At 37.5% G+C, this 22,498-nt stretch overlaps 1 protein-coding gene across 1 annotated transcript; it reads left to right on the top strand.

Moving 5' to 3' along the window:
* Positions 1 to 7,927: 7,927 nt before the first annotated feature.
* LOC107009747 lies at positions 7,928 to 11,024 on the top strand. Its single transcript, XM_015209091.1, has 4 exons — positions 7,928 to 8,369; positions 8,925 to 9,022; positions 9,089 to 9,242; positions 10,213 to 11,024. The coding sequence occupies exons 1-4, from the start codon at positions 7,928 to 7,930 to the stop codon at positions 11,022 to 11,024; spliced, it is 1,506 nt and encodes a 501-aa protein (XP_015064577.1).
* The last annotated feature ends 11,474 nt before the right edge of the window (positions 11,025 to 22,498 follow it).

Below are 22,498 nucleotides of genomic sequence, written 5' to 3' on the forward strand. Positions count from 1 at the left end.
ATTCAAACTTAGAGCAAAAGTGGGAGAAAGAGGTGCCAATTTTCCTTATGAACAGTAGCAAGATTTTCTTCAGTTCTAGCCTTGAAATCGAAAGATTTCTTCGTGAAATTCGTCACTAGGTATGTGAGATTTCACTAGTGAGTTCTTTTCACCCATTAGGTCCCTAGAATTCAGTCAGATTGTTGATTCTCTATATCATGTTTAAAACTAGTGTTTCTTGGACTTTAGAAAGTGTTGTGATTCAACTATTAGAATACTCCTGATTATATTGGCATGTTTTTGAGGAATTGTTGCTTAGATTTTTGTATGAAAATCAGAACTTAGTAGATTTAAGCTATTAAGTATTACAAATATTCAGTTATAGAGTGTTACTTACATATTCAGTTGGGAGTAGGCTTAATACCGAGTTTGACTAGGGTCAGTCACCCTCTAAGTCCCAAAACTACATGCTTGTTGTAGGTTTATAATTCCCCTCTGCGGGCATCATTTTAGTGATCATGCTAGTCATGCCTCTATACCTCTGGCAGGGTATATTGGGTTCTCTCAATGGGTGTATACTCAAGACTATGTCAGTTATTGGTAGCTTTCTTAGTCAGATTCTATGCATTGACAAAATTATCTGTTACAATCCAATATTTAGTTTGAGCATGTTATAAATTTGGTCATGGCACTCAATTTAGTTCTTGCTCACTATGTTAAATATATTAACCATGCTTATATTACATCATTGTTGAGTATTCTTTGTTCAGTTATTATATTGTTCAGCTTTATTCGATCCTGCAAGCTTAGTACGTTCCAAGTATTGACACATACTCTGCGCTACATCTTCTTGTGATGTAAGTTTAGTTCCTCAACATTCAGATACCACATAGATCGGTTCCTGATCTCCATCTCAACAACATTAATGGTGAGTCCTCATTTTCTGAGGACAATAGACATGTTTGTTTTACTTCCCGTCTTTCAGTTTCGACTTAGCTAGGGCATTTATTTACATCCCTAGTTAGTTAGAGGCTTTTATTCTGACATAGTTAAATTCATTTTTAGATGTGATTTTGATATTTCGGTTGTTATTGAACTCTTAATACAGTTTATATGTGCAGATTTAGATTAGGTAATATCCCTCAAAATTTTAGTTAATTCATGTTTTAAGCTTCTGCAAAATATTTCTCATTTCAGTTTATCTTAGTATGCTATGATATGACAACTCTGGGTTAGCTTGGGTAACTTATAATCATTGGTTCCGTGTTAACGTATTGGGGGTAGCCACGGGGTGTTGCAAACTTAATTAGAGCATTAGTTTTAAGAGTCCTGGGATGTTTGAAAAGCCCCACTAAATAGAGTTCTTTTTATGGGTGTAAAATTCCCCACATCTAGTGAGAGGGAGGCTACAAAATGTTTTAAGAAAAGCTTCACTTTCTTACTATTCTTATCGTGCGTGGGTATGATCTCCTTTATAATTCATCATTATGCATTTCAAATCATGCCTCGTCATAGAGCTTACCCAAGGAATGCTAATGCACGCAACTGTTGATATCCAATTTTGATCCTCCACAACATAAATTAATCATCGAGCTTCTTAATTTCTGAACAATTCAGAATATTTAGTTCTATAAAATTCAAATATTTCCATAGTCATTTTTTTGAGTAATCTTAGTTGATTTTCATATATTTTCATATAGTTTTATAGATACAAATAATATATTTTGCAATTTTTTGAAAATAAACTCTAAAGATTTTAATCTTAGTAAGAATTCTATAAAACTAGTTCACTAAATTATGGTTATATTTTTGAATCACTAGTTTACAATTAAACTGATTATTTTTATTAATTTTTATCTTTATTTTTGTTTGAAATTATAAAGCTCGTTAATTAATTAATATTAATTTGTCTTATATAAATTTCAGTCAAATTCTCTAAATTAAGTTTGATTTGACTATTGCCTAAATTCCAAGCGTAACTCATTTCCCTTAAACCCATTAAAGAATCGTATATTGGGTCCTTTTCCAATTTAGCCCATGTTTTTACAACATTGGGCCATTTATTGCCATGTGACAAAGCCCATCCCCATCCAATTCCCAGCAGCTCCATTCAATTCCCAGGCCCAATTTCTAGACCTGACCCAATCTTTTACCCTACAAAGCTCATCTTTACGAAGTGACTCGATGAAGGCGTAGCTGCACGCTCGCTCTTTCCTTCCTTCCCCGTAAGAAGAGACCGCGTCGCCTTCTCTTCACGCATAGGAGACGCTCCAACGTCTTCATTTGTACGTACAGCAGGGTACCTGCACATTTTTGTTCCGAGCACGCAAATTCGTCCTCCCTGTGCGAGATGAGTCCACGTCGAAGCTCAAGGATGAGCGAGTGAATTTGAGCCATTCGAGCTGCTGCGTTTTTCAGATTTTTCTTGCGATTTTGGCGAATTCTCTTCCAAAAACCATCTGGCTGTTCTTATCTGAAAGGAGGTTTTGAAATTCCAATTTGAAGTGAATGTCCACTCTTTCCCCAAGTTTCTTACTAAATCCCTCCACCCTCCTAATACGAAACCCTAATTCCCCTATAAATCTTTATTGTTACAGAAAAAAGGGGGAGAAGGGAGAAAACAAGAAGTGCGGATTTTGTTGGACGATTTTGTGGGAAAAAGGAAATATGTGTGTTGGATTTTCATACTGTGAGATTTTGATCGAATTTGAGGGACCGTGTTTCTAAATACGATACTAAATACACCTTTTGTGAGCATAAAAGTTATCAGTTTTAGTGATAGGCTTAAGTTCCTTCATAGATTCTCGTTTTGTGACGAAAATTTGAGTGCTTCTCTTTGTGGTTAGAATATTGTGTCCTGCCTGTTTGTCTTGGTTCTGCTGCCCTCGAAAAGGTGAGATTCATTTTTACTTAGCTTTTATTTGGTATGATGATCGTTTGACCCCAGGCTGCAAATCCGTGGCATATTTCATGTTAATAAGTGTTGTAGCGAGTTTTTGTTCTCTTCGAAGATGTCACTTATTTCTCAAAGCTTTCCATCTGTTTTCGTTGTCGGAATTGTAGTTCTGTTTCCTTGTTTGGGTGAGTGTTGTTTGTTATTGGTCTTAGTCTCTAGACATCATCTTTGTTCGGTGTGCTTGTTTCTGCTCCCTGCCCTCTGGTTAAATAACATGATGATATCAAGATATGTTAAGAGAGTTGACTCTGTTTTGCCAGGTGTGTTGTGTTATGAATAGTGAGACGGTTTCTTGTATTCATTATTTGGGTTTGGTTAATGTTTAATGTTGGTATTTTGTCTCATATTTTTGGTGTAACTTGTCCTCATTTTTCCGCCTCCATGAAAGGCCCCCTCCAGTTATTCGAACATATTTGGTGTTATTGTTAGGAGTTAATAGTTGTTTGAGTTAGTTGACTTGTCGAGCATGCTGGAATAAATGATGCTTTTCATTTTTTTAGCGTCTTTCTTCTCTGATGTTCGTTGGTTGTATGTAGTTGCTCATTTAAATGTTGAGACCAATTTGTCCATATATTTGTCTTTGTCTAAATTCGATCATGTTATTTAGGAAGAGTATTCATTCGAGTCCGTGTTTCTAAAAATTATTTACTGGCGCTATCCTCTTTTTTTTAGTTTGGAGTCTTGTATGTACGTGTTTTGGCTGGAAATTTACGGATTATGATATTGATTTGTTAATTGCAAGAGTCATCTGGGCGACGTTTTGAACGAAAGACAATACTCATTGTTGGCGTAGGATTGTGTAGGCTTGTAATATGTCTCTGTTTTGCTGCCCGATTTTGCTCTCCGATAAAACATCGTGTTGATATCTTTGTGTTCTGTTAACATCTCCCTTGCCTTCTTTGCTCATTTCATTCGTTAAAAATCCGTTTTACTGTTCCATTGCCTTCATTTCAAGTTCATCGCGCCTTGTAGAAATTTTTTTGATTTGGCATTTCACGGATGTTCTTGGTTCATTTTCAATGCTTTTGGAAAGTACGTTATTTGTTATCCACGAAATTAGCATAGAAATTTTTTGACAAATTTGTCTCTCCTTGTTTTGGGGTTGGGTATGTACGTCATTATTTCGCCTAGTTTTTTTTTGCTGCTAAAATTACAATGTCTTTGGTGCTTACTGTGGTTCAATCGGTTAGTAATCCTCAAGTTTTTTTTATTATGTGCTATTTCATTTTCTTATTTCCATTATGTGATTCTGTCTATATATTATTAGTCAACAATGGTCATCAATTGACAATGATTAAGTAACCACGGGACCTTAAGGGTGTCACATTGTAATGTCTATATAAATAGATTGGTAATGCACATTTTTCTATAAATCAGTATATCCTTCTGCAACTTTTTAATTGGATTATTAATTCTTTCTTTTTCTCATTTTGTTATGCATGTGAAATCCATTTGAGTTAATTATGAACCCCTCCTTTTGCATATAGAGAGAGCCATCAAGGTTCGAAATTCCCTCTCCGAGTTAAGATTGATGTACAAATCACAAGGCCGAAAACTACGATTAACATGAGTTGAGGATCAACGAGTTTGGGCAGAAGGGCCACTTTTGTTTATTTTGTCTTTGCTGTATTTTATTATATAAAGGGCCTAAGCCCTTATCTCTTTGCATTATTATCTGACTAGTCTAGGATAGGTACGAAACAAATGGGCCAAAGACCCAAAAGAAAATGGGTCCAAATACCGGTCCAGGCGGAAACATAACCCGGATTTGGTCCCAACTCTCTCTCTCTCTCTCTCTCTCTGTCTCTCTCTCTCTCTCTCTTATTTTCATTTATTTATTTGCCTTTATTTGTTGGTAGTTTTAAAGTTAAAGATCCAAATCCCCGCAAACGTCGTAAATGTTTTATTGACTTAAAATTAAATTCAAACGGATTCTAAAAGAATGAATAAGTTTGCAAATCAATTCTTACTTAGATAGCAAATTACTTTGTTTCAAACAATTCTCAAAAGATTATTATTTTAAAATCAAGTTAAAATTATCTTTAAGTCAAACAAAGTTAGTTGTCGGAAAACAGCAAGCAAGCTCGTCTTACGTGCTTTCAAGACCTTCGTAAGACGTTAATATGAATTCTTGAACCCCTTAAAAGTTTTCAAAATGATTTCTTCTGTTTAAGTCTATTGAAAACAAGCGTGTTCCTTGATTTTTCTCAAAAATTAAATGGCGACTCTAAAAGGACGAAAATCCTCAAACAAATGTTTTTTCGATAAAACAGAAATGGAAACTCTGCTGGGATGGGAGGATTCTAACATTAAAACTAACTTTATTTGGCTATTTGTAATAATTACTTACTTGTTTACTTTCCCTTACTTTTGAAATTGTTGCATTTCATGGCATCTTTCTGCCAATTGGCAAATAGCTTGCATTAGGAAAATGAAAGTTACGTGGCTTTCCACGGCTTTCTTCAAAAACACACAAAAGTTCATTTGGAAGTATCAAACAAATAGTTGGAATGCGGTAATACGACGTTGTTTGATAGCTTTACCCCGATGTTTGTCCGACTCGGGTAATCATCAACTTGAAACCTATTCTAGTAAGCCTAGGCTAAAGCGAAACCAAAACCAAAAATTAAGCATAAGCCTAAGACGGCTTAATACCCAAGGTGGGTTAAGTCAATCTAGATGAAAACCGCCAAAATCGTGTCTAAGGTCTTCAACTTCACGACACATCATTTTATGTGACATTTGAATGATGTACGTGTTGAAAACCAATTTGGGGTGCGTAAACCTAACTAGCTTCTGTTTTGTAGATATGGATCGTTTCCCAAAGTTTGACATGGTCATAGCTGCGCCACCTCAACTCACAATGTGATATAATAATCTCGACGGGGATCATAGAAGAACCCTTAATAGATACGTGGGTGCTCTGACGAAATTAATCAACATAAACGATTGGACGGAATTGGTTGAGGTCCTCACGGGATATTGGGATAGACAACGAATGGTGTTCTGATTCAGAACCGCCGAAATTACCCCGACTTTGGAGGAGATCAGAGACTGCATAGACACAGTAGAGACTGGTATAGAAAGGAAGACAATAAAGAAAGAAAGAAGACATCTTTATCCCTAATATGCCTTCCGTAGAAGATATTGCGGACTGATTCGGGTTGGGAAAAGACTTTGCCTACTGGTGCCAAGAATCTCATGTAGCATTCAGAGATCTTTACATCCGATTTGGACACGCAAGCTTCTACGCCATTTACAACCGAAAGTTCAAGATCTCCTACAAAGAATGGAATGAAATTCGTCCATTAGCATTTGCTGTAGCGTCATTGGGATCGATGGTATTTCCACAAGTCCAAATCTGAGTATCAATACTCGAGTTATAACACTTGCGCATACTTTTTTCAAAGGGTATGAGAACCAAGGGACAACAAAGTACTATCCTATAGCTCCGATCATCTTGTACGATATGTATCGAGCCCTGGGAAAATGCACAGAAAGGCATCGATACTTCCAAGGATGAACTTACTCCTTCGGTGGTGGATCCTCAACCATTTAGCAAAGGGTGCTAGGACTCGAAAGCTGCATACTCTTGACAACATGAACACCCTTGAAGATTTGAATGACATGTTATACTGGCGAATATGGACAATCGGAGAACAAGGGGGAGATGGGCTCAGATTCTTTCCGAATTGAGAGAAGAAGATCTCTAATAGATGCTTGACCGTTTCATCTCCAAAGAAGTCATCGTGGAGAGCCAGAGACAGGTTGTGCTTCCTCTACCAGGTATTCGTGGAATTTGACCTTATGCACCCTCTTGAGTTTTACGATAGTTTGGGAGGAAACAAAGTGTACCCAAAAAGGCGTATTATGGCGCTTATGTACACGATATTGGGGATGATAGAGTGCACGACGCTTCTGAAATGTTCAGAGAATGGAAAAGTACTAAGCGTATGGATAAAGACAATATCGTCCCTGACCGATTCAATGCTGGATATGACAAGGTTACAAAGAATGGCTGAAAAAGGACATACAAAACGTCTGCTCCCAAATCCCCCGAAGCTTTCGCAGCGTAACCGACAGAGAAGCCAAAGCAGTAGCCGAGCTACAAGAGGTAAAGAAAGAGGCCCAAGAAGTGTACGCTAAGTTTGTCGAGAACCAAGATACTCTAGAGAAGGCGACCCAAGAGGTGGAAAGACTAAGGCGTGGTTATGATGATTTCGATACCTGGGTCAAGGAAAAAATCAAGAGGATGCGATACGAAAGCTTGGAAGACAAAGGACTCCTGGGTGAAGGATTTTTGCTGATGCTAAGATATATTTTTCAGCAATACAAGACTCAGGGGAACGGCGACAAAGCAGGACCATCGAGCACAACATAGTGGATTTCGCCCCTGTGTGGGTTTTTTTATATGTATTTATGTTGTTTTTAGCCCCTGCATGGGCGTACCTTTATTGTTCTTTCAAATGGCCCCTGCGTGCGTCTGTCTTTAATGTTTAATCCTTTATTCTCCCCTTTGTGAACATTATTATTCATTTGTGAAATACATTTGGGGGGGGGGGATTGTTAATATGGTTCAAATTCACGCGTACATCATTCAAATGCTCTAGGCCTACCTTTGGCACAAAAAGAGTCCCCCTGTATGTTTTAGGATGCGATATGTATGTTTAACTGTTTATGTGCTATGTTGCTATGAATGAGGATATTGGAAACCCACTATTTTCCAAAAATTTCCAAAGTATGCAAACAAGTCACTATTTACAAAAGAAAATCGGACAAAAATTTCCAAGTCTTAAGTTTCTCACTCAAAAGATACCTCTTATATCACAAATCCTAAAACACTATTCTACCATCTCTGGAAAGGAAATAATCAATGCTATGGACAAGGGTAATAACATCCAGATGGAACTCACTGGAGAAGAACTAAAAAGAAAGATCAAACAGATCACTCGGGGAATTCAATAGGCCAAGGAGGAAGGGCTCAGAGTCGACATGGACACCACAATCTACAAAGCTGCAACCATGACACTGGATGAGGATATGGCATCACTAATGAAGATAAAGAAAAATGTTGAGATGGAGACAAAGGACTTGCGAGAGAAGTTGGACATGCTTCGGTTGAACGTGCAAGAAAGAGAAGCGAGAGAGTCGAGAATAGAATCAGAGACCACCACTCTGTTAGCTAAAAGCATGTCACTAGATGAGGAGCTGACAGTGGAAATGGAAGAATTCGCCTCCATGATAGAAAAGATGGCTGCACTGAGGAAGAAGAACAAAGCCTTCCATAGCAACATGATTGATAAACTTCAAAAAATGCAGGAAAAATGCCCCGTCTACGAGCAAGGAGCTAATAGAGGTCCCAATAACGCTCACCCTGGAGAGAATGGGGAAGACGACGACGAGGAAATCGTCCACAAACCTCCATTCCTAGGCCGTCTGACATGAAGAGACTAATGCTGCAACAAGAAGGAAAATGACTAACGTGTCGTCATCATTTCATCTTTAAAAAACTCTATTGTTGCATTTCAATTTCCTTGTAATCGTAATGAACGAATGAATGAAAATGTTTTATCTTGTACTTGAAATACGTTGGTCCTGAATTCTCCTTGTGAGATACGTAGGCAGCCTTCCCAGGCCCGACCACTATCTTTAAAAAATTTCATTCTCCCCCTTCATATTCCAAGAAGATACGAAGTCCAGATCAACGAACGTCAAAGAGAAGCAGCAAGAAGACCTTAGCTCAATGTGATTTAGCGTTTCTGAGACAGTGTTAAAACTAAAACAAGAAAACTCCTACTTGTTAAAAAATGTGTTTCCGTCCTTACTCGTGAGTTGAAGATATCATTAAACAAAGCAACTTGTGTGTTTATCTGCTCTTTATGTGATATTATGCATTTTGTATTCTGAATATGCACTGACAAATATCCCTTTGAGTTGTTTTCGTTCTCATATACTTTGAAACTGATCTGTGTCAATCAAAACCTGGCAGATCATCCCTATTTCACCAGATCAAAAGGTCCCGCAGATTCCTTCTGTAGACAAAGCTCAGACAAAGGAAATGCAGTTATGGGTGATAATAATGAAAAAGTAAGTCTTACTGATGTTGTGGTGGCTCAACCCACCATAGCGGACCAGAATGATTTGATTCTGCAGCTGATGCAACAGATTGCAGAAATGAGAGTTGAAATGCAAAGGAGACAGGCTCTGCCTTCGCCAGGATTTGCCGCTAACGCTGCTGATAGGAGACCTCCAATCTACTTTCCTTCTTCAAATATGGATCCAACTCAGAACCAAGCATCTACACCTGGTCAGAATCCGTCGGTTATAGATCTGACTACCCAAAATCCCCAATATTCTTCCGCATCCTACCAAACTCCACCTCCTCCTCAAAACAACAACCCCAAAATTCCACCCCATCCTCAAAATACCCACCATCAAACCGCTCCACCACCACAAAATCAGAACCAATATCAAAACCAAAATACTTTAAATCCCCAAACACCCCACCACCACTTAAATCAGAATAGCTATCCACAGACTTAACCACAGAATTATCAAACCGCTCAAAATGCCCAGAGTCCCTCTGTAGCTCCACCCTTACCCAAAAGGTCCACTTTCTAAAATCTCGTCCCTGCCGAGTGCGATGTGCACAGTTCTGAGTAGGACCATTATGAGGAACATGAAAGGGAGTGGACGACAAAGGAAGAGGCAAAGTTTGACATAAAAGAAGAGATCAAGAAATCCATAAAAGATCTCCAATGCATGCCTAATATTACCGGGCTTAGTTATTTAGACTTATGTATTCATCCAAATTTGTACCTTCAAGAAGGGTTCAAGATCCCAAAGTTTGACACCTTCGGAGGAGTGGGCAACCCTATGGCTCATCTAAGAGCCTACTGTGACCAGCTCGTGGGAGTTGGAAGGGATGAAACTTTATTGATGTGTCTCTTCAGCCGAAGCTTGTGCGGAGAAGCTCTTGAATGGTTCACCTCGCATGAAACCTGACAATGGCCCAGCTGGAATGCATTGGCCAAAGATTTTATCGATCGATTCACTTACAGCGTAGAAATTGTTCCAGATCGATACTCTTTGGAAAAGATAAAGAAAAAATCAACCGAGAGTTATAGGGAGTTTTCTTATAGGTGGAGAAAAGAAGCGGCGAGGGTGAGACCGCCCATGTCTAGAAAAAGAAATTTTAGAAGTGTTCTTGTGGGTGCGAGAGACCGATTATTAAGATCGAATCTTGTTGCTCGTATGAGAAAAATTTGTCGAGATAGTCAAAGTTGGTGAGACTATCGAAGACCGATTGAAAACGGTGAAGATAACCCGTGTTGCTGCATCGCCCGGATCATCTGGAACGTTGAAGAAAAAAGGAGAAAAAATCGCTGCTATTTCATGTGGGGGAAAGATAACCCACAGAAGCTCGTTATATTCCCAAGGTCATTCTCGGACTTCCCAAAATTCCTACCAAGCTTTCTACATGCAAGATAGTCATCCCAATAATCCTCCAATTTATCATGATGCTACCGCCACTTATCCAAACGTCCAAGCTCCACTATCCCAAAGTCCATCCCCGAATTACCAAAATTCATCTCCAATTTACCCAAATCATCCTCCATCCTACCAAATTCCATCTCCTTACCAGGGTGTTTCTCCGAATTATGCTAACGTGCAGTCGAGCTACCGAGAACCCCCTCCTTCATATCAAGTCCAAGCTCCACCATATCAAAATCCCCACCCGAACTACCAAGCTCTAATGCCAAACTACAAGACAAACTCATATCCCAGAAATCAAGCTCCCCGTCTGAATAATCGAGGTTATCAACAGATGCCTCCCCCACAAGGAAGTTATCCCCCTCGACCATGGTTTGAGAAGAAACCTTCGAGAAATTTCACCGCGCTTGCAGAAAGCCGAACAAAGCTGTACAAGAGACTGGCTGCAGCCAAATATATCCACCCAGTGGGGCCCAAACCCGTGGATATCAATTCAATAATCTATAGGTCAGATCAGAGATATGCTTATTATTCCAAAAGTGTTGGGAATGAAACTGAGGACTGTATCAACCTCAAGCACAAGATTCAGGATTGAATCGACCAATATGGGGTTTCTCTCCAACCAGCTGCACCTAATGTCAATACCAATCCTTTGCCAAATCATGGAGGCGTCAACATCAGTATTATAGAAATAGACGATGATTGTTGTAAGACGAAAGTATAACTCCAATTATTCATGACAAGTTTGAAAAGGCTGTAGCTGCCTTGAGCATTTGAGAGAAAAAAGAGTTCGTTATCTTGACACCCGCAAAGGCTATTTCCTTGGTGCCATAAAAAACTCTTACCAAGACAAAATTTATGATTGAGAATGCTGCTACACAAGGCATTACCCGATCCGGAAGATTTTATACTCCTGAGAAGCTTGCTCTTGGAGGTCAAAAGAAGGATCAAGCTAAAAGGCCAATAAGCGAGGGTGAGGCAAAGGAATTCTGGAGAAGAATGCAGCCAAAAGATTATTCTATTGTCAAGCATTTGGAGAAGACTCCAACCCAGAATTCTGTGTGGGCCCTGCTGAAGAGTTCTCAATCGCACAAGTAGGCTTTGAGGAAGGCTCTTAATGATACGTATGTGCCGATCGGCACAAGCAGCGATAATGTGGCTGCTATGATTAACCAACTTATCCGAGGGCATCGGATTAGTTTCTGCGACGATGAGTTACCTTTTGAAGGAAGGTCACAAAACAAGGCGTTGCACATCACTATCGTATGCCGAGACAAAGTCGTAAATCGCATTTTGATGGATGATGGATCTTGTCTGAATATTTTCCCGTTGTCGACACTGAGGTAGTTAAGGTTTGACCTTGGGAAGCTGGCACAAAACCAAGTCAATGTAAGAGCCTGTGATGGGGTTCAGAGGGATACGTTGGGAGCGGTAAATCTGATCATCCAAATGGTTCCGGTAGAATTCAGTGCATGGTTTCAAGTCATGGACATCGACACCAGCTACAACCTTTCTTCTAGGAAGACTTTTTATTCACATGGCTGGAGCTGTGCCTTCTACACTGCATTAACTGATTAAACTCATTCGGAAGAGCGAAGAGCTAGTCATTTATGGCAAAGGTAGTCTTTCTGGCAAACAGGAGCCGATTATCGATGAAGTGTCTCGAGGTACTGATTTCTACACGCTGGAGCTGGTAAATTCCACCGGTGAAGACTTGGCCCCACAGCCTCCAATGCCTGCCGTGTACAAGATGATAGCCACTGTAATGCTGTAGAATGGTTTTGAACTAGGTTTCGAATTGGGAAGAAATTCCCAAGGAATTATTGAGCCTATTCCGGTCCCCGTCAAAGGAGCCAAATACGGTTTGGGGTACATCCTCACAGATGATGATGAGAAGACAAAGAAGAAAAAGGATCAAGCATTGGCCAAGCTAATCCCTCATCTATATCAATCCTTCCCAGTCCGTGAATATGCCGAGAAGGAGGACCTTCGGGAAGGATTTTGTGATCTTTTTGAAGATATTGATGCTATCATTGAAGAAGAGGTTGAGATGACAAGATTCCACGATGCTGATCCAGAAGAGATGTCGTAGAAGTGGACCTTCACGCCCATCCTGATTCCCCGAACTCCCTGGTAGAAAGGCACCGTTTTATGCATATTTAAATCGGTGGTAGTCTGGAAGAGGCATGATACCCACCATTTTGCATTTTACTTAACTGTTTGAATTTTTTATTTTCCATCGTGATATTTAAAAAGGCAACATGGCCCTATGCCATGGACAATGTTTGCACCATTTTTCCAATTTGAATGAAAGCCTCTTTTATTTCAAAATATGTTTATTCATTCATCTGTTATACTTTGATTTCCTAACTTTATCTATCTATGGTTTCAGTAATATAAGTTTACAAACCTACCAATGTCATGTCATGTCACGAGCTGAACAAACAAAATGAGGCAGATGATAACAAGGTTGATGAATACGAAGAGGAAATTGAGGCACCAGAATATGTTGCTGAAGAGTTTCTGCAGTTTGAGAATCAGCATAAGCCAAATTTAGAGGAAATTGAAATAGTAAATCTGGGAGACCAAGAGTGTGTCAAAGAGGTCAAAATTAACGTTTACTTTAATGAAGATCAAAGAAAGGGCCTGATTGGTCGATGTGGCTGGAAATTTAAGGATTATGATATTTATTTGTTAATTGCAAGAGTCAGCTAGGCGACGTTTTGAACGAAAGACAGTACTCATTTTTGGCGTAGGATTGTGTAGGCTTGTAATATGTCTCTGTTTTGCTACCCAATTTTTCTCTCCGATAAAACATCGTGTTGATATCTTTGTGTTCTGTTAACATCTTCCTTGACTTCTTTGCTCATTTCATTCGTTAAAAAATCCATTTTACTATTCCGTTTCCTTCATTTCAAGTTCATCGCGCCTTGTAGAAATTTTTTTGATTTGGCATTTCACGGATGTTCTAGGTTCATTTTCAATGCTTTTGGAATGTACGTTATTTTTAATCCACGAAATTAGCTTAGGAAATTTTTGATAAATTTGTCTCTTTTTGTTTTGGGGTCGGGTATGTACGTCATTATTTCTCCTAGTTTATTTTTTCTGCTAAAATTACAATGTCTTTGGTGCTTGCTATGGTTCAATTGGTTAGTCATCCTCAAGTTTTTTTTATTATGTGCTATTTTATTTTCTTGTTTCCATTATGTGATTCTGTCTATATATTATTAGTCAGCAATGACCATTAATTGACAGTGATTAAGTAACCACGGGACCCTAAGGTTGTCACATTCTAATGTCTATATAAATAGATTGGTAACGTACATTTTTCTATAAATCAGTATATCCTTGTGAACCTTTTTAATTGGATTTTTAACTCTTTCTTTTTCTCATTTTGTTTTGCATGTGAAATCAATTTGAGTTCATTATGAAACCCTCCTTTTGCATATCGACAGAGCCATCAAGGTTCAAAATGCCCTCTCCAAGTCAAGATTGACGTACAGATCACAAGGCCGAAAACTCCGATTAACACGAGTCGAGGATCGAAGAGTTTGGGCAGAAGGGACACTTTTGTTTATCTTGTCTTTACTGTATTTTATTATATAAAGGGCCTAAGCCCTTATCGCTTTGCATTATTATCTGATTAGTCTAGGACGAAAACGAAACAAATGAGTCAAAAGACCCAAAAGAAAATGGGTCCAAATACCGGTCCAGGGGGACAAATAACATGAATTTGGGCCCAACTCTCTCTCTCTCTCTCTCCCTCTCTCTCTCATCTATCTCTTTTATTTTTGTTTATTTATTTTCCTTTATTTTTCGGTAGTTTCAAAGTTAAAGAATCCAAATCCAAACGCAAACGCCATAAATGTTTTAGCGACTTAAAATTAATTTCAAACGGATTCTAAAAGAACAAATAAATTTGCAAACCAATTCTTACTTAGATAGCAAATTACTTTGTATCAAACAATTCTCAAACAATTATTATCTTGAAATCAAGTTAAAATTATCTTTTAGCCAAACAAAGTTAGTTGTCAGATAATCGCAAGTAAGCGGACGTCTTAGGTTCTTTCAAAACCTTCCTAATACGTTAATAGGAATCCACGAACCCTTTTAATGTCTTCAAAATGATTTCTTCTATTTAAGTCTATTGAAAACAAGCATTTTTCTTAATTTATCTCAATAATTAAGTGGCGACTCTAAAAAAGTGGAAAATCCTCAAACAAATGTTTTTTTCGATAGAATTTTGAATGCTATCAAACTATTGGATCAAAGTATAACTAACCAGAATAATAAGTAGGTCCTAGTTCTTAGTAATTATAATAATTGGCCATCAGTATCCAGGGTTTGAGACTTTGTTCGTATCAACCCACCAGAAATTCTTGTATTAAGAGTTGATGATAACCTCCTTGAACTTTATTGATGAGATTAAGAAAATATTTGGAGTGATGAAAGTGATAAAAAAAGACAGGGTAGAGTTGGAATTCTACCAGCTTAAGGATATGGCTCACATTTGGTTTACATAGTGGAAAGAAAACATGGGTATAGATGCAGTTCCAATGACTTGAGAGTGTTTTACTAAGCTAGTCTAGAAATGTTCTTTCCGAGGAAGTTAAGAGAGGCTAAGGCTTAGGATTTTATGAATTTGAGGCAAGGTACTATGTCATCCCAAGAGTAGGTATGTAAGTTCACTCAACTCTCAAGTATGGTTGCCGATCCAAGGACAAAAATGACTAAGTTTTTATTTGGGGACCTGACTTAGTGAAGATAGAGTGCAGGAATGATATGTTGTTAGGGTATACAAATATCTATAGTCTCATTACTCATACATTCAAAAGGTTTAACGAGACAAGCTTAAGGAAATAACAAAGGTCAACAAGAAAGCTACAAATGGAACTATGAGACTCTGAGAATAAATAGGGAGGTGGAAATTACTCACAGTTTTGACATGACCAGAATAGCAGGGCAAACGACTCTAATTCTTAAGGAAGTGTTTCAAGAAATAGGACCTACCCAACTTTTCCAAAGTGTGGCAAGAACCATCCAGGAGAGTGTTTTATAGGAAATTAAGGATGTTTTGTGTATGGTTAGTCTTGTCTGAGTAGAGAGATTGTACTTATTATAATTAGGATCATGTAGGAAATAAGAGTAGGGCTCAATTTACAACTCTAGCAACACCAACAAGTTTCCTAACTTAGGAGGGTGCTTTATCTGGTACACGTGGCGGTTAACGCAAAAACAGATTGTCTAAGGACCCTCAAAATTAACTTAGGTGTCTAAAGACTTACATGTTCCTAAAAAGGTTAATAGTATTTTACTGAAGTGTTTTACAACATGTATAGTTGATTTGATGTATTTTGGAGGTCAAACCTCCAAGAACATACAAGACGTTCGGAAGTTAGTCTTTAGACGTGCTAGTGTGTTCTAGTGTGCCTTGGTATGTTTTACGTGTTGTTTGTGCTAAAATTTATAGGAGATTTCCCTAACATGTATATGATCGTATTTAGTTTAGTAACGTCTAGGAACGACTCCCCAAGAACCACCTGAAGGGTCCTTGTGGAGGAAACAAACGCAGGCTGCCTTGGCATTGTCCAAACGACGAGCTAGTAGACGACGACCATTCTTTGACCGATGCCCCGTCGATGAGTGCCATCGCTCCACAGTTAGGTGTGGGAGAATGATCCCCCAAATGTCCCTCTCTGGTTAAAACGATGGAGGTGCAGGACGGGCCCTCATCCACTAATGATCTGTCGACTGCCCTCGTCGATTGGAACCTATATGCTCTCAAGAAAACGCTAGTCACTTAAAGGGGTGAATGGGAAATGCACCTCACGTTTTAAAAAGAGTATGGAAGGTTATTATGGTATACTTTAGGTATATTAAGTTTGTTAATAATATGAAAACCCAAAACCCAATTCATTCTTAAAATTTTACCTTTCCCTCTCAAAACAAACTCTCACTAGAAACCTCTATTGGAGATGAAGCTCAGGAACAACTTGGGGGGTGGATTTTCATGGATTCTTTTTCAAGTTTTCATGTCTTTCTTATGTAATGAGGTATGGTAATGCTTCATCCTTAGTTAATCGTCTATCTAAGGAGTTCCTTCAAAGGTTTTCCATGTGATTTCATGATCAAAATTCATATCTTTCAATCTAGCCATGAGTTCATTGTAAAATTTATTTCAAAAGAATTCTCATGATTAATTGATGATTGGCTAATGTTTTAAAATGTATATCAATCCAATTTCATGAAGAACCCATGATCCTCCTAAAATCTCAATTTAGCATATAATGTGGGCATTGTGATCTTGATCTATGTTGGTTGAATTATGTTTTGATTATGTTAATGTATCTATTGTTAATATTTTCTACATTAATTAATGATGAATTGTTGTTAATTTATCAATGATAATCAAGTCTTGGAGAATTGGTAAGATTAACCTAGATTCCTCTACTTTGTATAGAATTGATGATATATTGTACATTATGTTGTATGATCCACTTATGGTGGTGGTGTTTACTTTCTTTTCATTCTCTATATGAGGTGATCATGACCTTGAAGGTAAATTGTGTTACTGTGAAGTGTGGTTATGATGATCACACAATGTGAATTTATATGCCTAGTCTATAGTGTTAGTATCATGTTCTAGGTATATTGGTAATGCTTCATATATGTGAATGCTTATGTTAGGGCCAGGTATGGTCTTTATGTTGATGATTGAATACTATTGTGTAGAATGACCCCCTACATAAATGTGTTGTCTTAAGCATGGTTAGGAGTCTTAGATTGAAATAATGAAACTGATCTTGTGTCCTATGGTATAATGTGGTGTGTGGTCTATGGATGAACGTGTATTGTTATCCTTAAAGGATGACTGCCTCAATACATGTTGTTTCCATTAGATTATCATGTTGACCAATGTATACATACTCAAACCTCATGCATATCTATGAGTAGGCTAGTTTCATGGTGACTAATGAAAGGATGATTCTCATATGCACTATTTTCTACTACTATGCATGCGAAGTATATGTTCATGAAAGTATGGAAAATGTATCATAACTAGGATGAATTGATAGGTGGACTAGTGTGGGTAAGGGTATGAGAATTTACCTATACATTGTACATGTGTACCTTTATAGGATAGTTCCTAGGTGAATCCTTTTTGTATGAATATGAATGCAGGGTTTAGCTATGAACATGAAAGTATATGCTATTATGTTAAGTATATGATGTATTTAAGTATGAATATGTTAGTGTGTGAATGTGTTTATGTGAAAGGTTTCCTCATGTAAGTACACATACGCGCAGATGAATTAATGAATGAAACATGTATGATATTCTAGTAAGTAAATTATTTGAAAGATTTGCTCAATTGTACTCTAAACTAGACTATGATATGAATATATTATGTCCATGTGAAAGGATCTTTCCACATGATTTAGGTTGATGAAAGGTCAATTCTCATCAATAACCTATGAGCTATGCATATGAGGATTTAATCTCCTAAAGCCTATTTTTGTAAAAGTAAAGATAATAAAGGCTTTTTAAAAAGGACACTTAGCTTAGCACCGAGTGGACATGACAATGAGAGGTGTTGACTCCCCAATGGAAGGGAGGTTCACCAATGCTTAGGACTCCAATGCTAATGGGAATGTAGAGGGATCAAGGCATATCGCATTGTTCCTTAACTATGTTTCCCCCATACGACCTAGCAAGTGGATCCACCTAATATGCTAGCATGATGCTAATGTTTAACCTTGGCAAGTAAAGCACCTTTTTCGGTGAGGGGTTCCATGACACCGGATTCCATGTTTAGCTTAGATGGTCCTAATGTCAGTTAAGGCTATGGTTTACCGAAAGTAAAATGGACAATGGAGGTAAAGTAATGAACCCTAACTACAATCACCAAAGAGAAGTTTCTTAGTGTAGGTGAGGGTATGAGACTTTGCCTATGCATTGCACAAGTAGCATTTGAAGGGAAGTCCTAGGAGAGAGTTCTGCATGTATATGTATAAGTCTATGTCTCTTATGCATGATACTATGACATTGACCTACTTGTTATGATAATACGGATTGTATGAATCCTATTGTGTCTATATGATGAGTTTCTTGCCTTATATGCATGATGTTGGTCTTACTTGCCATATGATAAAGGTCCTACTTATGCATATAGTTGATTATAGTTGTCATGTTGATGTATGAAGTAAGTGATGCTTGTGGTATCTTTGTGAGTTCACATAGTATATGTGAGGTTATGGGGCTTGACATGTACACTGCACTTGTAGGATTAGATTGGGATTATGAACAATTTCTTATGATGTCTTAATGAAATGAAGTCCAAATATGCTTATGTTGACTATTGCCTTACTATAATGATATTGGATGTCTTGACTTGTATGTTGTCTTGGAATGAGTCTTCTATGGGTCATATGTGAAGTATATGTTTCATGACATGCTATGTTTTCATGAATATCAATGTTTAAGTAAATGAAGGTTGTATAAATGTTCACCTTAATGACCTTGAGGTGATGCTTGAGTGTGGATGGTAGAATGAAACACTATTCATGTATTACACCAAGTATTACTTGAGGGTTACTTAGGGGTTGATAAATTAAGGTAAAAGAATATAATGTTATGAATATGATTGATGTGCTTTACATGTAATATATATGTCTTGGTGTGTTGTCATGAATAGTGTCTATGCCTATATGATGTGTATGAACTATATTGTGTAATTATACCAATGTTTATGAATATTCCTTTAAAAAAGGCATGTTGCTTGATTTCTAATGAATTATCCTCTTTAGCTGCATGTTCTTGCATGGTTGCCATACTTAGTGCATTTTTGTACTAATACCATGCTTCTTTATCTTTTTATGCGAAGTGTAGGTGATGGATGACTAGAGGATGTCTCTTAAAGTGAAGGGCTTGATAGATGTTTCTCAAGATCAAGAAAGGGATCCTTATGATTCAAGGATTTTCTGTGTCAAGTTCTTATTCAAGTATATGTAATAGATGATATATTATTTTATGTTGTTAATGGGTCGTGACCCTATTCTACTCTATTGATGTTGAGTCTAAGATGGCAAAAGAGACTTAGAGTCTAACTATGTATTATGAACTAATTTTATGTTTATATGAAGTGATGTTTATAGCATATGATGTTCTATGAAAACTTTGAAATTTTCCGCTAAATATCCATTGATAATGCGGTGAATGATGACTATGGGCTTGTATAAGACCTCTGAGAGGTCAAGTACGCCATGTTACTTCTAGGGGGTGCTCCCTGGTCGTGACAAATGTGGTATCAGAGCATGAGGTTATAAAAGTGATTTTAGGGTCCAAAAGTCTCATATTGCCATGTCTAATAGTGTTTTTGATTGATTGTGTGTCAGGACACATCTATGAGCAAGAAGCTATAGGACAACAGAGTTTCACTTTCTTCACTACTTTTGTGTCGTGCCATAGAACTTAACTCTATATAATCTCTCTCTCTTATCTTTTCCTGCATGGTAGTCTTTAAGATGTGATTGCTTGGATGAGATGGTATATCAATGCTTGAGGGAGAAAAATGAGTTTTGATGCTTGCTTTGGTTTTGTGGCTTAATGAGTATATGTGAAGGTGAACTTGAATATATGTTGATGTGATGCCACTTATGGATATATATGTGATTTATGAGAAATGAAGTGTAATATTGAGAATTTATGTCATGATATGGTTATAAGTTGTTAAGAGTTGTTATAGTTGAATGGCGTTCCCTTTGGAATGATAGGTTGCTATATGATTTTATATGATGATAGTATAATGTTATAGTTTAGGCTTGAAATGCTTTGGAAAAAATGTGGTAAACAGTGAGGAAGATGGATGTTGCCTATATATATGTGCAATGGTTCAAATCTTGCCCTTGTTTATGTGTGATGACTCATAGTTGCCTTGTGTGGATTGGAGTATTTTGTGTAGGCTTGATCCTAGAAGTGAAGTTAGTGTGCTTACCTTGTAAGGTGATTGTGGAGTATGCTAGTTAATAGGAGAACCCTTATGACTAGTTGAGTAGTTCCCTTATGAACCTATTCTAAGAGTGGGGAAAAGGGGAAGAAAGGGTTTTCTTCCATAAGTTGGAATTATGTTTTGCCCTAAGGTTGACTTAGAGGGCAATATATATCCCTTAAAACTTGATAAGATGGAGAGAATTGATGTTGACCAACTTGAAGTGGTTAGTTGCCCTCTAAGATTGATCTTAAGTATGACCATTTGATGAAGTGCTTAGATTGTATCTAGGTGTGATTGGTTGGAATTTCCTCCAAAAATGATGATGTGGGTTGAAATGACCTAGAAGTTACCTTTCCTAGTGTTGAAAGAAAAGAAAGAGGCCTTTATGATCGAGTCTTCCTTATTGATTCCCCTAAGATTTTCATGATCCTTGGTATTCATGGTGTAGTTAATGCCTCATGTGGTTGTGTAGTATGACCTAGCTTTATTGTTATGAGTTTCCTTTAGATGATAACTTAGAGGAATGACAATGATTGAAGTAGTATCTCTTGAAGAATGAGTTAGTAGGCTCTTTGATATGAGATTAGGAGTGGGAACCCTTAAAGATTTCAATCCTTCTTATGTGAGGAGTATGAAGGTTTGGTATTGACTTACCTTGGCCTTGGTGTTTAAGGGTATGATTTGATTAGGCTTACCCCAAGTGGGGGATAACGTACCTAGATAGTAAGATTGGAGTGCTCTTGATGTCCATATGTTGTGTTCCCTTGAACTTTTCTAGGTGGAGAATTATATTTTAGGTGATGTTGATGAAGGATGTGCATAAGCTTAGGTTCCCAGAGAAGAATGATGTGCTTAATTGTTAAGGTTGGTGAGCTAAGGTTCTCTTAAGGTAGAAATAAGTTGCTCTTAATTGGGTTTACCCTAAGTGGGAGATGTTGATGTGAGTAATAAGGGTGTAGATATCCCTATCTTTTGCTTTTATTCTTACTCAAGTTCAAAACCAAAGATTTCCTAGTAGCTTTTTCATGATTGGAGTCGTGCATATAAGCACAAGTTGCACGTTCTCCATATGTTAAGTATGTTTTAATTGATACTATGTTATGCATGTTTTGGAAGGTTTTCATTGAATGAAAATGGATTATTATCAAAATCATGTTTTCTCATGATTGTTGTGCATATTAATATGCTACATGTGCATTTGACTTCATGAGATGATGTAAGGAGCATGCTTGATGTTACTTATAACGAGTGGTTTTAGGCCATCAATGAGAAATTGAGTCACCTTTAAATGAAAAATGATGAGTCTCTTCAAAATGTGTGCTTTTGTGATTTGGGAAGTGTTACTATAGGCTCCTCTTGAGAAGTGATTGTATGTCTAGCCAATGTCTTGATGTGTACCTATAAATTTTAAGAATTTTCCCTAATTAATGCTCGCTTATGAAACCTAGTGTCATTCTAGAAATCGAAACTATGAGAAATGACTTCCTATTGTTGTGATGTATGTGGTGTGATTTACCATTTTGACTGTATTAGGAAGGAAGTATGATCACGCTTTGATTAAAAGTGGAAAAGTTCTCTTTAAAATGAATTGACCTTTTTGCATTGAGTATGAGTTTCTTAATTGCTTCTAGAGTGATGATGTTGAATCTGCCTATGTGTGATTTAAAGAATATTGCATGTTGAGCTCTCAGTGAAATGAAATGTGAAGACCATGTCATGATTAGGAGAAGAATGTTCCTATTATGAACATGAGAGATGCCTATGTGCTTGATGAATTAAGGAGTGAGTGAATAGAGGTTTTACTTGCTTGTGTTGTATTGAGTTCAAAATGGTATGAATTTTGTGTTTCGTGTAAGTTTGGTGCATTGACTATTATGTGATGATGTGTTGAATTTTATGAGCTTCTCTATGGGTCATGGAGTCCTTGTAAGTGTTTTATATATCCCAAGTGTCATTAGAGGACGAATATTCCTAAATAGTGGATATTGTAAGGACCCTCAAAATTAACTAAGGTGTCTAGAGCCTCACATGTTCCTAAAAAGGTTAATAATATGTTAATGAAGTGATTTTGAGGTCAA

Source organism: Solanum pennellii, chromosome 2 (assembly GCF_001406875.1).
Source record: "Solanum pennellii chromosome 2, SPENNV200".
NCBI classification, from domain to species: domain Eukaryota; kingdom Viridiplantae; phylum Streptophyta; class Magnoliopsida; order Solanales; family Solanaceae; genus Solanum; species Solanum pennellii.

What these genes read in the sequence shown, in the direction of transcription:
- LOC107009747 (XM_015209091.1), top strand. Translation starts at nt 7,928, where the DNA reads ATGGACACCACAATCTACAAAGCTGCAACCATGACACTGGATGAGGAT. An exon ending in CAAACCTCCATTCCTAGGCC is followed by an intron (nt 8,370 to 8,924) that starts GTCTGACATGAA and finishes AAAACCTGGCAG; the next exon opens with ATCATCCCTATTTCACCAGA. An exon ending in GAACCAAGCATCTACACCTG is followed by an intron (nt 9,243 to 10,212) that starts GTCAGAATCCGT and finishes TTGTCGAGATAG; the next exon opens with TCAAAGTTGGTGAGACTATC.